We start from the raw sequence: 13,800 nt of genomic DNA on the forward strand, positions 1-13,800 counted from the left end.
ATATATATATATATATATATATATATGTATATATGTAAAACAAAGTTTGCCATCTTCATCATTTTTAGGTGTATAATTCAATGGCATTAACTACATTCACAATGTCGTGCAACCATCACCACTATTTCCAAAACTTTTTCATTACCCCAAATAGAAACCCTGTGCTTTAGGGCTTTATTTTGTAATTGGTTATCTCAAAATTTTTTTCTGGCTTAAAAAAATGCACAATTCAAACTCTTTGTGCTTAAAATTTCAACATATGCTGTATGTTCGGGGATTCTGCTAGGTACGTGTCACTTGTTCATCAGTTCATCTGTTTCCTTTCATCCTTCCTAATGATGCATGCTTGGTTGAAGAGGGTGCCAATCCAGGTAGAGGAGAGAGGGCTATTATTCTGTCAAGGGCATTGAGGAGCTGTGTCCCGCTGCTGAAATCTCCAGATCAACTCTATTTGTAGGAGAACACGGGTAGTCTTACTTATTTAGTGTATTTTAAAATTTAAAAGCACTATTATTATTATTTTAAAAATTTATTTAATCTATTTATTTTTGGCTGCATTGGGTCTTTGTTGCTGCGCGTGGGCTTTCTCTAGTTGTGGCGAGTGGGGGCTACTCTTCATTGTGTTGCGCGGGCTTCTCATTGCGGTGGCTTCTCTTGTTGCGGAGCACGGGCTCTAGGTGCGCGGGCTTCAGTAGTTGTGGCACACGGGCTCAGTAGTTGTGGCATGCGGGCTGTAGAGCACAGGCTGAGTAGTTGTGGCGCACGGGCTTTGTTGCTCTACGGCATGTGAGATCTTCCCGGACCAGGCCTCGAACCCGTGTCCCCTGCATTGGCAGGTGGATTCTTAACCACTGCACCACCAGGGAAGTCCCTAAAAGCACTATTATATTCTTTTTTTTTTTAACATCTTTATTGTAGTATAATTGCTTTACAATGGTGTCTTAGTTTCTGCTTTATAACAAAGTGAATTATATTCTTGACAGTTTAGAAAAAAATTTAAGAACTTGTCATTACTTTGAACACAAAAGCGATTACTGTTTTTCCATGTTTCTTTTCAGTCTTTTTTCACTTGTGTGTTTTTGACATAGTTGATAATGATGGATCTAACTATATACAAGTGACTTATTTTTTCATCTGGCATATCACTTACAGGTTTTTATTTTTCATTTTGCTTAATAGTCTTCATAATAATAGGCCCAGGAATGCATGTAGCTTAATTTACATGACCATATTACTTTCTTTGACATTTAGGTTGCCAACATTTGTCACTATGACAAATGAACAACTTCAGACATCTTCTTTCTGTAGTTTAACCCCTTCATTTTGTTCTCATGAGAGGGAGACACAGAATGCTCACATGCATCTTGTTGGGGGTCATGGCTCTTACATTTTCCATGAAGATTTGGTACGATTAGCAGTGGTGTGTTTTTGTAGTTGTGATAAACATCAGATGGATGACACATGTTTGATTTGGTTTCAGGTTGTGAAAATCTTAGAGAAGCATGACCCCTTGAAGAACACCCAGGCAAAATATGGGTTCATCCCTCCAGATGAGGCCAGTGCTGTACAGAACTATGTAGAACACATGCTCTTTTTGCTGATTGAAGAGCAAGCCAGGGATGCTGCCATGGGGCCAATCCTGGAATTTGTGGTCTCTGAGAACATCATGGAAAAACTCTTCCTTTGGAGTCTGAGACGGGAATTTACTGATGAGACTAAAATGGAGCAGCTAAAGATGTATGAGATGTTGATCACCCAGTCCCACCAGCCTCTGCTGCATCACAAGCCCATCCTGAAGCCCCTGATGATGTTGCTGAGCTCTTGTTCAGGAACAACCACCCCCACTGTGGAGGGGAAGCTGGTTGTCCTGCTCAATCAGCTCTGTTCCATTCTTGCCAAAGATCCATCCATCCTGGAACTCTTCTTCCACACTAGCGAGGACCAAGGGGCTGCCAACTTCCTCATCTTCTCTCTTCTGATTCCCTTCATTCACCGGGAGGGGACTGTAGGCCAGCAGGCCCGGGATGCTTTGCTCTTCATCATGTCTCTCTCTGCTGAGAACAGCATGGTGGCCCATCACATCGTGGAGAACACCTACTTTTGTCCAGTAAGTCCTTCTTGTTGGCCCATTTTCCACCCGCTTCTCTTCTCCTCTCCTGGGCTAATGACAAATACTTTTTTATTCCTTTCTTTTCAGCAGACTATCCTTGGCACTTTCTATGGAAAGATATTTAGAGGAAATCTTTTGGAGGGAGCAGAGGAATTTAAGTTGAGATGCCATTCGGCTGAGCAGTGTCAGCTGGAAATAAGCCAACAGAGGAAACTATACGTGTTACTGTTTCTTGGTTCATTTCTGTTGGGTTCCGAGCTGTTTTAGTTTTTTCTAAGAGCATATCCTGAGCAGTTGGTAAAACCTGCTCTTCTTATATGCTTAGCTTTTCAGGTTGATTCTGTGCCAGTGAGTCATGGCATATGGTCAGACCCCTCACAGCTGGCTTCACAAATTAATTTGTTTCCCAGCAAGATAATGACCAAAATTGTAGATCCAAAGCACTGATTTTATTTTTTAAAGAAGGAATACATATTTACACTTTGAAGTAGCAAGAAGTGCTCTGTATAGTTTCTTTTTCTTTTCCTTTTAATGTTTATTTATTTAGGCTGTACCAGGTCTTCATTGCGGCACGCGGGATCTTTAGTTGTGGCATGCGGACTTCTTAGTTGCTGCATGCATGCGGGACCTAGTTCCCTGGCCAGGGATGGAACCCGGGCCCCCTGCATTGGGAGCGAGGAGTCTTACCACTGGACCACCAGGGAAGTCCCTGTATAGTTTCTTAATAGTTGGTTGGTGAGAAATAAAGGGTAAGGTCTTTTGGAGATGCCCGAGTAGCCAGGCCCAGTCATAGTCCTAGAAAATACTAGGAGATGTCTGAGATTCTTAAGAAGCCTTAGGACTCTGGTTATTTTTTGGTGTGATTTAAATGACAGATTTATAGATTTGTATCTTCTCTTGGTTTGTCAAATGTTGGGCCACAGCTATTTTTATTTTCCTAAATCAGTGAACATTTCCGGTTTATTTCCATTATCTGTTCTTTGTATCAATCATCTCATTATGTTACTTTATAAACTGTATTGCCTTAAATATTCCTGATTCTGCTGGAATCGTGTGTTAAGACCATTAGTGAGTTTTATTAGAACAGGCCAGGCAAGTTGCCATAAGTAGATCAGATTCATTGTTAATTAACACTCCGTGGGTAGTTCTGGACCGGGGTGAGGGCATTTAGAAGTGTACGTGGGGTGTGTTTGGTTGTCAAGGGACACGGGGTCGCCTGGGAGGGAGGTCAGCTGGCATTTAGTGTGCAGGGGCCAGGGATGCTTAATGTCCAGTAGCTTGTGGAACGGTCACGCACAGGAAAGAGCTGACCTGCCCCAGATGCTAATAGCAATCCTAGTGAGTAACATACTGTATTTTGCTTTGAGGTTCAAAAGCAGTAATCTTCTTTATACTACTGAGTCCTATTTTCACTAATAGACCAGAGTCCCCTAGTGTGTGGTAAATATTTATTTCAGGGGAAACAAATGAGTAAAAATTTTGAAAAATAGAATTTCAATTAAGTTCAGGGTGCCATGTTATCTCTTCTCTTCTGGCTTCTGACCAATGGAATAAGAAATTGCACAAAGATTGAGAATCGAATGGGAAGTGAAGCACTGATTCCATTCATCTGTGCCAACATATTAAATCTCCCTTCCTTATCTCCTTCAACAGAATTATAAACTAGATTATAAACTCTTTTTTTTTTTTTTTTTTTTTTTTTTGCGGTACGCGGGCCTCTCACTGTTGTGGCCTCTCCCGTTGCGGAGCACAGGCTCCGGACGCACAGGCCCAGTGGCCATGGCTCACGGGCCCAGCCGCTCTGCGGCATGTGGGATCTTCCTGGACCGGGGCACGAAACCCGTGTCCCCTGCGTCGGCAGGTGGACTCTCAACCACTGCACCACCAGGGAAGCCCTATAAACTCTTTTTAAAGAATATATCTTAAGGCAAAAATGTAACGTCTCACCCTGAATCTAAGCCTCTTTGGAATACGTTGCTGTATTAGTTTTCTACTGCGCCTGTAACAAATTACCAAAAACTCTAGCGGCTTTAAACAACACAAATTATTATCTTACAGTAGTAGTGTCTTGCCGTAGGTTAGAAGTCCAGAAGGTCTCACTGGGCTAAAATCAGGATGTCGGCAGGGCTGTGCTCCTTTCTGGAGGCTGTTGTGGTGAGTCCGTTTCCTTGCCTTCTCCAGCTTCTAGAGGCTGCCCACACCCCTTAGCTCATGGCCCCCTCCCCCATTTTCACAGTCAGCAGTACTGCGTCTCTCTGACCATCCTTCTGTAGTCACGTCTCCCTCTGACTCTGCTCTTCTGCCTGCCTCTCCCACTTCCACAAGGACATTGTGTTTACCTGGATCATCCAGGATTTAAAGATTTTTAAGATCATCTCTATTTAAAGATCAGCTGATTAGCACCCTTAATTCCATCTGCCACATTAATTTTCCTTTGCCATGGAACCTCATTTGTTCACAGGCTCAGGAACCAGCATATAGACAGGTCTGGGGGGACCATTATTCTGCCTACCACAGTTGCCATATTCATTCAGTTTGGAGGGCTCTTGAAGAGATTTGATCAAGAACACAGCATGATCAACATTCTTGTAGGAGTTTAATCTGACTATGTAAGTTTGGGAGTTGCGGAGGAAGCAGGGACACACATTAGGGTCGAGAAACAAGAGTGGCAGGAATGAGAACGTAAGAGAGGAGCTGGGTCTGAGCAGTGACGTGGAGGCAGCAGCTCATTAAACAATGAGGCTTTTTTGTGCAGGGGCTCTGCAAAGGTTTGAGTTTGGGCTTACTTGAATTGTTTTGGGTAGTTCTGCTATTAAAGAAGGAGTGCAGGTATTAAAACAAACCATCAAAACATTTACGTGGTTCACCTGTTCAGTATCTCCATGTCAATTTTAAAAAGGTACCATTGGACTTCCCTGGTAGCGCAGTGGTTAAGAATCCACCTGCCGAAGCAGGGGACACGGGTTGAGCCCTGATCTGGGAAGATCCCACATGCCGTGGAGCAGCTAAGCCTTGTGCCACAACTACTGAGCCTGCGCTCTAGAGTCCGCGAGCCACAACTGCTGAGCCTGAGTGCCACAACAACTGAAGCCCGTGCACCTAGAGCCTGTGCTCCTCAACAAGAGAAGCCACTGCAATGAGAAGCCCGCACACCACAACAAAGAATAGCCCCCGCTCGCCACAGCTAGAGAAAGCCCGAGCGCAGCAACAAAGACCCAACGCAGCCAAAAATTAAAAAAAATAATAAATAAATTTATTTTAAAAAAATAAAAAGGTACAATTCACAAAAGCATCATGATTTATCTTGAACAAATCTAACAAATATGGAAAAGGCCTTCACAAGAAAAATTATACAACTTTATCGAAGGGCATAAAATAAGATAGAAGTAAATGGAAAGCCCTGCAGTTTGTAGATATTGTGTAGAGGACACTTTTCTGCAAGTCAGTCCATAAAGTTAATGCAATTTATGTTTTACAACTTTTTATTATGGAAAAAAGCAAAATACAGAAAACTTGGAAGAATACTAAAATGAACACCATGTACACACTGTTTAAATTCAAAATTGTTAATATTTGTCATACTTCTGTATATTTATCACCTATGCCCTTTATTTGTTTTGCTGTGCCATTTGAAATTAAATTATAGGCATCAAGTATTTTTAACATGTATCTCCTACAAATAAGGACATGCTCCTGCATAATCACAATACCATTACTACACTAAGAAAATTATACAATAATTCCATAATATGATCTAATATCCAGTTTCCCAATTAGGCCCCAAGTGACTCTTTTTTTCATTTTGGCTGCATGGCACGGCATGTGGGATCTTAGTTCCCTGACCAGGGATGGAACCCCTGCTCCCTGCATTGGAAGCGTGGATTCTTAACCACACCCGGGTTCGATCCCTGGTCTGGGAACCGGATCCCGCATGCTGCAATTAAAGATCCTACACGCGGCAACAGAGATCCCGTGTGCCTCAACTAAAACCCGGAGCGGCCAAATAAATAAATAAATAAATTTTAAAAAAGCAAAAACACAGATTGGGAGAAGATATTTGCAACACACATAACTACAAGTGGTTGGTACCCAAAATATACAAAAATATTTGTAATACTACAAATTAATAAGAAAATGAGGAAACATGGGTGAAGGATACGAGCAGACATTTCCCAAAAGACCCCAAACCTGATAAATATATGAAGATATGCTCATCGTCTCTAGCGTCAGGGAAATACAAATGAACCCACAATGAAACACCAGGTCATGGCATCAGAGTCGCTAACCATTAGACATCTGATAACACCAAGTGCTGTCAAGGGGGTGGGAAAACAGGAACTCTTGAGAATATAAATTGGTACAATAACGCAGGAAAGCCATATGGCAATATTTAATGAAATTGAATATTTGCGTACCATGTGATCCTGCATCTTCACTTCTAGATATCTGCCCTAGGGAAATCTGGCACATGTTTACAAGGGTACATGCACAAAGATATTGTATAGCATTGGGGTGCGCGGATCTTTTCGAAATAGTATTTTGTTTTCTTTGTATAAAAATGGAATGAAATTTTGCCATTTGAAACAGCATGGATGGACCTGGAGGGTATTATGCTTAGGAAATAAATAAGAGAAAGACAAATATGTCTTCACTTATATGTGGAATCTAAAAAATAAAACAAATGAAGAAATATGACAAAACAGGAAAAGACTCACAGGTACAGAGAACAAACTCGTGGTTATCAGTGGGGAGAGGGCTTGGGGTCAGGGCAAAATAGGTGAAGGGTACAAACTACTAGGTATAATGTAAATAAGTTACAAGGATGTAATGTACAGCACAGGGAATATAGTCAATATTTTATAATAATTTTGAATGGAGTGTAATCTATAAAAATATCAAGTTACTATGTTATGTTGAAACTAATAATATTGTAAGTCAGCTGTACTTCAATAAAAAAAGAATGAATCACATTTCACATTTATTAGCATGTAACTGCATCTACATGTGTGAACACCAATAAACGTAAAAACAAGAAGCATAAAATCTAGAAACATAAAAAAGTAAGTAGCAAAAGGTTACATATAGTATGTTAATATTTACATAAAATTTACATGAAGTTTTAAGACGAAATCTTAGTGTATACTGGTTTTTGGATACCTGTGAATACAGTAGAAGTACAAAAACAAGCACAGGAGTAATAGGTAGTAAGTTCAGGACTGTGGTTACTTTTGGGGGCAAAGGAAGGAGGAGGGATGGTAATGGGATTGGAGTAGGGTTTAGCTCTATTTGTAATGTTTTATTTTTAAAATAATAAAGAGCACTCTGAAGAAATTATGGCAAAATATTAAAATCTTAAATCTTGTGGATGGTTTTCTATTCTACATTTTTGTAATATTTCATATTTTACACATTTAAACATATTAGGCTAGAATGGAGCATGCTTTTAACGTTTAGATTTCCACTTACTAAGTTATAGGCAGATTTCACTGAGTAGTTGTTGCTTTCATAAAAAAAGTGTTTTAAAACACTGTACAGTTCATTAAAATTAGAGGAAAAACATCTCCAGCTGACCTTATTTGCCAGAATGGAACACAGAGCTTCCTTGTGCTAAGTTGCCCCTCAGGATAGATCCCATAATGTCGTTTGTACCCAGATTTCTATAATTACAACTGACAACATAATTAAAAAAAAAAGACCTCTTTATGTTGAAGATAAAAGCATACACTATTAACCATCCAGCTAAGGACCACAATTGACAAAAAGCTTTCTCTAATTAGTATGATTGTCAAAGTGTGTTAGCATCAGGCTTTGGGAAGAGTAATGACTCTTTCAGGAAACTGGACCACTTTTGGAAACTTTTGTTCTGTGGTTGATAGGAAGAGCTTGCTGGTTCTGCTGCCTCTTGTCTCAAGCTGTATTTTCCCAAGAAAAGAAAGAGAATGGGGATACTCTAGGGAACTATTTAGTGCCAATGAATGGTTGAGGAGTATATGACCGTAGCTTCTTTTGATTTTTTTAAACGGAGTATTGATGATTAAGCCCTGTCACTTGTTACATATTGGCAAAAGTCGAAAACAGCCTACACATACATTAGGAAATGCAAATTGAAATAAGCAGCCTTTCGGTACACAGCCGCAGGTAGAAAGTTATTTATCCCATATCTAAAATTTATGAGGCTCTTTATTTCGGCAAGTTGTCACATATGGTCCCCACCAGGTGTTTTGCTGCTAGCTTCAGACTAAAGCCATCTGCTTACGATCTTTTTGTTTTTGCTGAAATTAACTGGGTACTATTAGATGTTTAAAGTTAACGGGGGACGGACCTTTCCAGATTGCTCACTGCTCTGTGCACATCATCTCTCTTCCCTCCGTCGGAAGCATTGCTGTGTGTAAACCATCATGCCTACCTCTTTATGTGCACGATTTCCTTCAGTCCTTGCAGCAGCTCAGTGAAGAAACGGAACTTTCAGGGACTTTCTGCCTGTGAATGGCAGAGACAGGTTCAAAACCACGTTAGTCTGATACTGAAATCCATGGTCTCAACAATTACCATGCTATACTGCCGTCAGGGAAGTGGTTTGCTTTTTTAAATTGTCATCCTTGTGGTTTTATATGGTGATTTGTTTTTTTAAGACTCTTGAGAAAAGATAAATTAAAAATACTGGGTTATGGGACTTCCCTGGCGGTCCAGTGGTTAAGATTCCACACTCCCAACGCAGGGGGACACGGGTTCGATCCCTGGTTGGGGAACTAAGACCCACATGCCTCACGGCGCGGCTAAAAAAAAAAAAAAGTTAATAATCTGTTGGGAATAAATACAATGTTTTACAGTTACTTTTTTTTGTGGTCAGGATCAGTAAAAGGCTAAAAGAGTGGATGAGCATTTTAAAAAAAATTTGCTGTTGAATGTCTATATATTCTTACATTTTTAAGGTAAAAATTAAACTTGAAAGGAAATAGATTGTGCCATCAAACTCTCGGAAGAATTACCTGCAGACCTGTTGCTGCCCCTCCCTTCCCCTCTTCCTGTTCCCACAGCACCACCTGCATCTCTTCCTGGAGTAATTGCCTTTCTTGCATTTATTGGTTGATTGGTGGTCTTCTCCATCTCACCCAGTCTGACTCGCTCAATGCTCTTTCCCCAGCACCGGCCTGACACGGTGCCTGGCCTGTCGTTGGTCTTCTAGAATTATATGTGTATTGGATGAAGGAATCTGAACTCTGAGCAAAGTCTTGGAAAAGATAAATATTTAGCAGTAAAGATTTGGAATCTTGCTCTTAAGCCCGTGTAGTCCTCTTTATCGTGCAGACTGTTTTCTTCTGTGTTTCTTCGTTACGCTGGAGACCATTGCAGAAACATTCTCTGGCTCTGCTTCCAGGGGCGAGCACATGGCAGGAGTGCGTGTCCAGCGGGCACACCGCACTGTCCTCCGGCACAGGTGGGCCGTGTTCGCATCTCAGCCATGCCCTTTTCAGAACACTGTTTTAAAAACAAGTGAATATTAGGTATGTGTTCTTTTTAATTACCGCCACTGATGTATGTAATTTGAAAATTAATGTTGCTGCAATTATACTGATAGACTGAATAGTTATTCCCAGCTTCTTAGTCAGACAAATTAAGCTGTCTTTATGAATTCTTTTTCAAAGCCTCAAAGTGGTTAAGGAATTGGGAGGATGCAGAATTAAAGCCTTTGTTCTCTGGTTAATTTAGCATGAGTTAGCAAATGTAATCGATTTTTAAAATGCGGCATCAAGATTAGATTTCCCTTCAAGGAGAACTTTTGGTCTCTGTTCTCTCTTGCCAGCGGTTTCTAATTTATAACAAACAGCTCACTTGGGGTCACATTCAAAACTGGAAATTAAGTGATTTGTTTGGGTTTGCTGACAAGGAGCTAAATGCTTTTAAATCGGGGACATTCTCCTCTGGGACCACAGATGCCCTGATTTTGAAAGAGATACGTGCATTATCTTGTCTACTATCGTATGTCCCGTACTTAACATAGTACCTGGCCTGACGGTGCTCACTGATTTTTTTTTTTTAGATGAGTGAGTGAATGAATGAACGAGTAAATCTAGGTCACTAGGAAATAGAACAGAGAAATGTATGTAACCTTTCTGTTTCTCCACTGTTGAGACGGTTCGTGTCTTTCTCTTGCTGCCCTCACACTCCACTGTGGGCTCATAGCCCCTATCCCCACCCCTCCCCCATCCCGCCCCTCCCCCATTTGCCCCCTGGCGGCGTCTGGTTTCTCTGCACTGAGACCTCCAGGTGACCAATCCTCAGGCCCATCCTCTGTTGTTGACGGATGTGTTACTCAGGGGAAGTACTGCTAGCGTCTGACTGGGCAAGTCACCCACATCTGCTGTGTGGGTGAGAATGAACATGTCAGGCCAGGTGAGATGGAGAAGAGGGCTGATAAATTAATAAATGCACGGAGGACAGTTGCTACACAGGGAGCTCCAGAGGGTGCTCTAGGATCAAGACGGGGGAGGAGAGGCAACAGTTTGTAGGTAATTTTTCCAAGTTTGGCACGCCGGGATCCACACCTCCTTTTTTCAAAATAAATGTATTTATATTTTATTTTTGGCTGTGTTGGGTCTTCGTTGCTGGGTGTGGGCTTTCTCTAGTTGCAGAGAGCAGGGGCTACTCTTCATTGTGGTGCGCAGGCTTCTCGTGGTGGTGGCTTCTCTTGTGTGGAGCTCGGGCTCTAGGCACGCGGGCCTCAGTAGCTGTGGCACTCGGGCTCAGTAGTTGTGGCTCATGGGCTCTAGAGTGCAGGCTCAGTAGTTGTGGCGCACGGGTTTAGTTGCTCCGCAGCATGTGGGACCTTCCCGGACCAGGGCTCGAACCCGTGTCCCCCACACTGGCTGGCGGATTCTTAACCACTGTGCCACCAGGGAAGTCCCTAAGGAGTATTTTTGATGTGGACCATATTTAAAGTCTTTATTGAGTTTGTTACAATATTGCTTCTGTTTTATGGTTTGGTTTTCTTGGCCCCGAGGCGTGTGGGATCCTAGCTCCCCGACCAGGGATCGAACCCGCACCCCCTGCACTGGAAGAAGTCTTAACCACTGGACTGCCAGGGAGGTCCTTATACCTCCTTTTGACTTTCTGTGTCTGACACCAGGCACTATGGATTATTTTGTTATAGCTCATGGTCTAAACCTCCCTTCCCTTCTCTCTCTGGTCTGTATAGCTTGGGGTCTCATCGCCATGTGGACAGCTCCAGGGCTCCATCTCTAGTCCAGATGCCTCTCGTAGGCATCAGACCCACACACTGTCTGCTGGACTCTCCACTGGGCTCTAGCTCTGTATTCTGTCCTACAGAACCCTGCAGGATCTGGCTCCAGCGTACCCGCCAGGCTCCTCCCATCTCTAACTATATGCTCCAGTAATACTGCACTTCTCTTAGTTCCAGAAGGTGCCATGTTTTCTTGCTCCTTTGAGCTTTTGTACATCCTTTGCTTGGAATATTCTTCTTTCCAACATTCTTTTTCTGGCTAACTCTTATTCATTCTTCAGCAGCTTAGACATCACTTCTTTTTTAAAAAAATTTATTTATTTAATTAATTTATTTTTGGCTGCATTGGGTCTTCGTTGCTGGGCGTGGGCTTTCTCTAGTTGCGGTGAGCGGGGACTCCTCTTCGTGGTGGTGCGTGGGCTTCTCATTGCGGTGGCTTCTCTTGTTGCAGAGCATGGGCTCTAGGTGCACGGGCTTTAGTAGTTGTGGTGCGCGGGCTTAGTTGCTCCGCAGCATGTGGGATCTTCCCGGACCAGGGCTCGAACCCGTGTTCCCCGCATTGGCAGGCGGATTCTTAACCACTGCGCCACCAGGGGAGCCCGACATCACTTCTTCTGAGAACATTTCCTGCTCCCAACACTCCAAGTCTGGGTTTGTATATCCACGGTGACATATTTTCTATTATGTAGTTTGAGCATTTATTACACTGTTATAATTGCCTGTTCATCTCTTATGAGACTGTGAGATCAGTGAATACTTTGCTGTTTCTTTTCTGGGCCTAATTCAGAATGGAATGTTTTCTTGAATGTTTCTATCCCATTTGAGTTCCTTATAACCTCAGGGTTTACCCTAGAGCAACCCCTTTTATAAATCACTTCTGTGTTTCTTTCTGGGCACTTCCTGTCCATCCTTTGCACATCGACCAGATCAGGAGCCCTAAGGTGCTGTTTGGCTGGCATCACTTCCCCGTACTGTGAAATTCATTGTTTTCCTTGGTCCTGTTCTCCACAAGATAAAACTACTAGGCAGTCGACATGTGTTTTCCTTTTCTATATTTCTGTCTCAATTGATGCATCTGCATTTTCTTAATGACCAAGCTGGATAAAGTGACAGTTTGGAGTTCTCACTCACCGTCACTAACTGAGCCCAAACACTGTCAGTGTCATTTAGAAACCGAGCAGGGGAAGAAAGTAAACCTTGTGAGCTTTGGATTAATACTGGATAGGTAGGTATGATAGTTAGCTCACCCTCATGTCCACCTTACATGTGATCCTCCCCTTTCTTTACTCCTCTTTTTCCCACTGCCGATGCTTCCGTGTAGACCCATTTTACCTCTGTTTGAAGTTTCGTCATCCCATCTAACTGACCTGTGACCCCCAGTTCTTTCTTCTTGCTATAATTTGTGGAGATGAGATGAAAGCACTCTCTAAACTGGAAGCACGCACGTGTCAGTCATGAGCTTTAACATGCCTGCAGGAATCTTTCTCATAAAGCTACTCATGCTGCCCGTGTGAGATCTTCTGTCCCGGGCCGCCTCAGTCCAGGGTGTGTCCCCGTGGAACGGGGGGTGTGGGTCATCTCTGTGTGTGCACTCAGCGTCGTGTAATAGAACGCACTGTTTATGAGTTCGCTCCTCTCCTGCATACCTTGGGTGCCGGAACCATGTTTTCTTCACCTTGCATGTGTCTCCCTCACTCCCCCTACCACTGCCCAGCATAGGCCTGGCACGTAGGAGATAAACAACCTGTAGAATCGCGTAGGTATTAGCCGAAGACCTCTGGTGCTTCTGTTCCCTCTGCTGGAGTTGTCCTTCCCTCCCGCCTCCAGCTGTGGAATCCTTCCTAGCTGACAGCCTCTGATGCTGGAATACCTCGCCACCTAAAGTACAGTCTGGACCAGTGGCAGTGGCATCACCTGGGAGCTGTTTGTTGCAGGTTAAGAACCTGGGGAAAGTGTTTATTACGTTTTTATTTCTGAACACAGGTGCTTGCGACCGGGCTCAGTGGTCTGTACTCTTCCCTGCCTGCCAAGCTGGAAGAGAAAGACGAGGAATGGCACTGCCTTCTGAAGGACGACTGGGTCCTGCTCCCTCCTCTGGTCCAGTTCATGAACTCCCTTGAGTTCTGCAACGCCGTCATTCAGGTGGGAGCAGGCAAGGAACCCTCTGTCGTGGTCCATTCAGGATACAAGCATTGTGAAGGATCAGTTGATAAACATTCCTTTTCTTATTTCAATAAACGTTTATGGAATACTGATGCTTTACTTTAAGCCTACTGAATGTTCTCGAATGAGTAAAAGTGTTAGTTTAGAGGTTTCTGGGTAGTTTCAATTGAGAAAAAAAGAGTAGATTTTCTTTACCTTCGTTATAAAAAGTGTTAATTCTGTTTTGATTATCCACTTAACTATCAAAAATAAGTTCACTGCCTGACTCAGTAAATAGATATTTTTA

General features: G+C 42.7%; 1 protein-coding gene across 11 annotated transcripts in view; it reads left to right on the forward strand.

Moving 5' to 3' along the window:
• Positions 1-13,800, forward strand: part of FHIP1A (FHF complex subunit HOOK interacting protein 1A) — a 278,113-nt gene that overhangs the window by 178,692 nt on the left and 85,621 nt on the right. For 9 of the 11 annotated variants that reach the window (XM_027117171.1, XM_027117175.1, XM_027117173.1 and 6 more), the window contains 2 exons: positions 1,481-2,107; positions 13,335-13,493. In XM_027117171.1, coding sequence (XP_026972972.1) covers positions 1,481-2,107; positions 13,335-13,493 — 786 coding nt within the window. The remainder of the gene's footprint in view (positions 1-1,480; positions 2,108-13,334; positions 13,494-13,800) is intronic. The other 2 variants (XM_027117174.1, XM_027117179.1) reach the window with 1 other exon arrangement.

This window comes from Aethalodelphis obliquidens, unplaced genomic scaffold (genome assembly GCF_003676395.1).
Source record: "Aethalodelphis obliquidens isolate GAN/ISIS:26980383/991018 unplaced genomic scaffold, ASM367639v1 scaffold17, whole genome shotgun sequence".
NCBI lineage: Eukaryota > Metazoa > Chordata > Mammalia > Artiodactyla > Delphinidae > Aethalodelphis > Aethalodelphis obliquidens.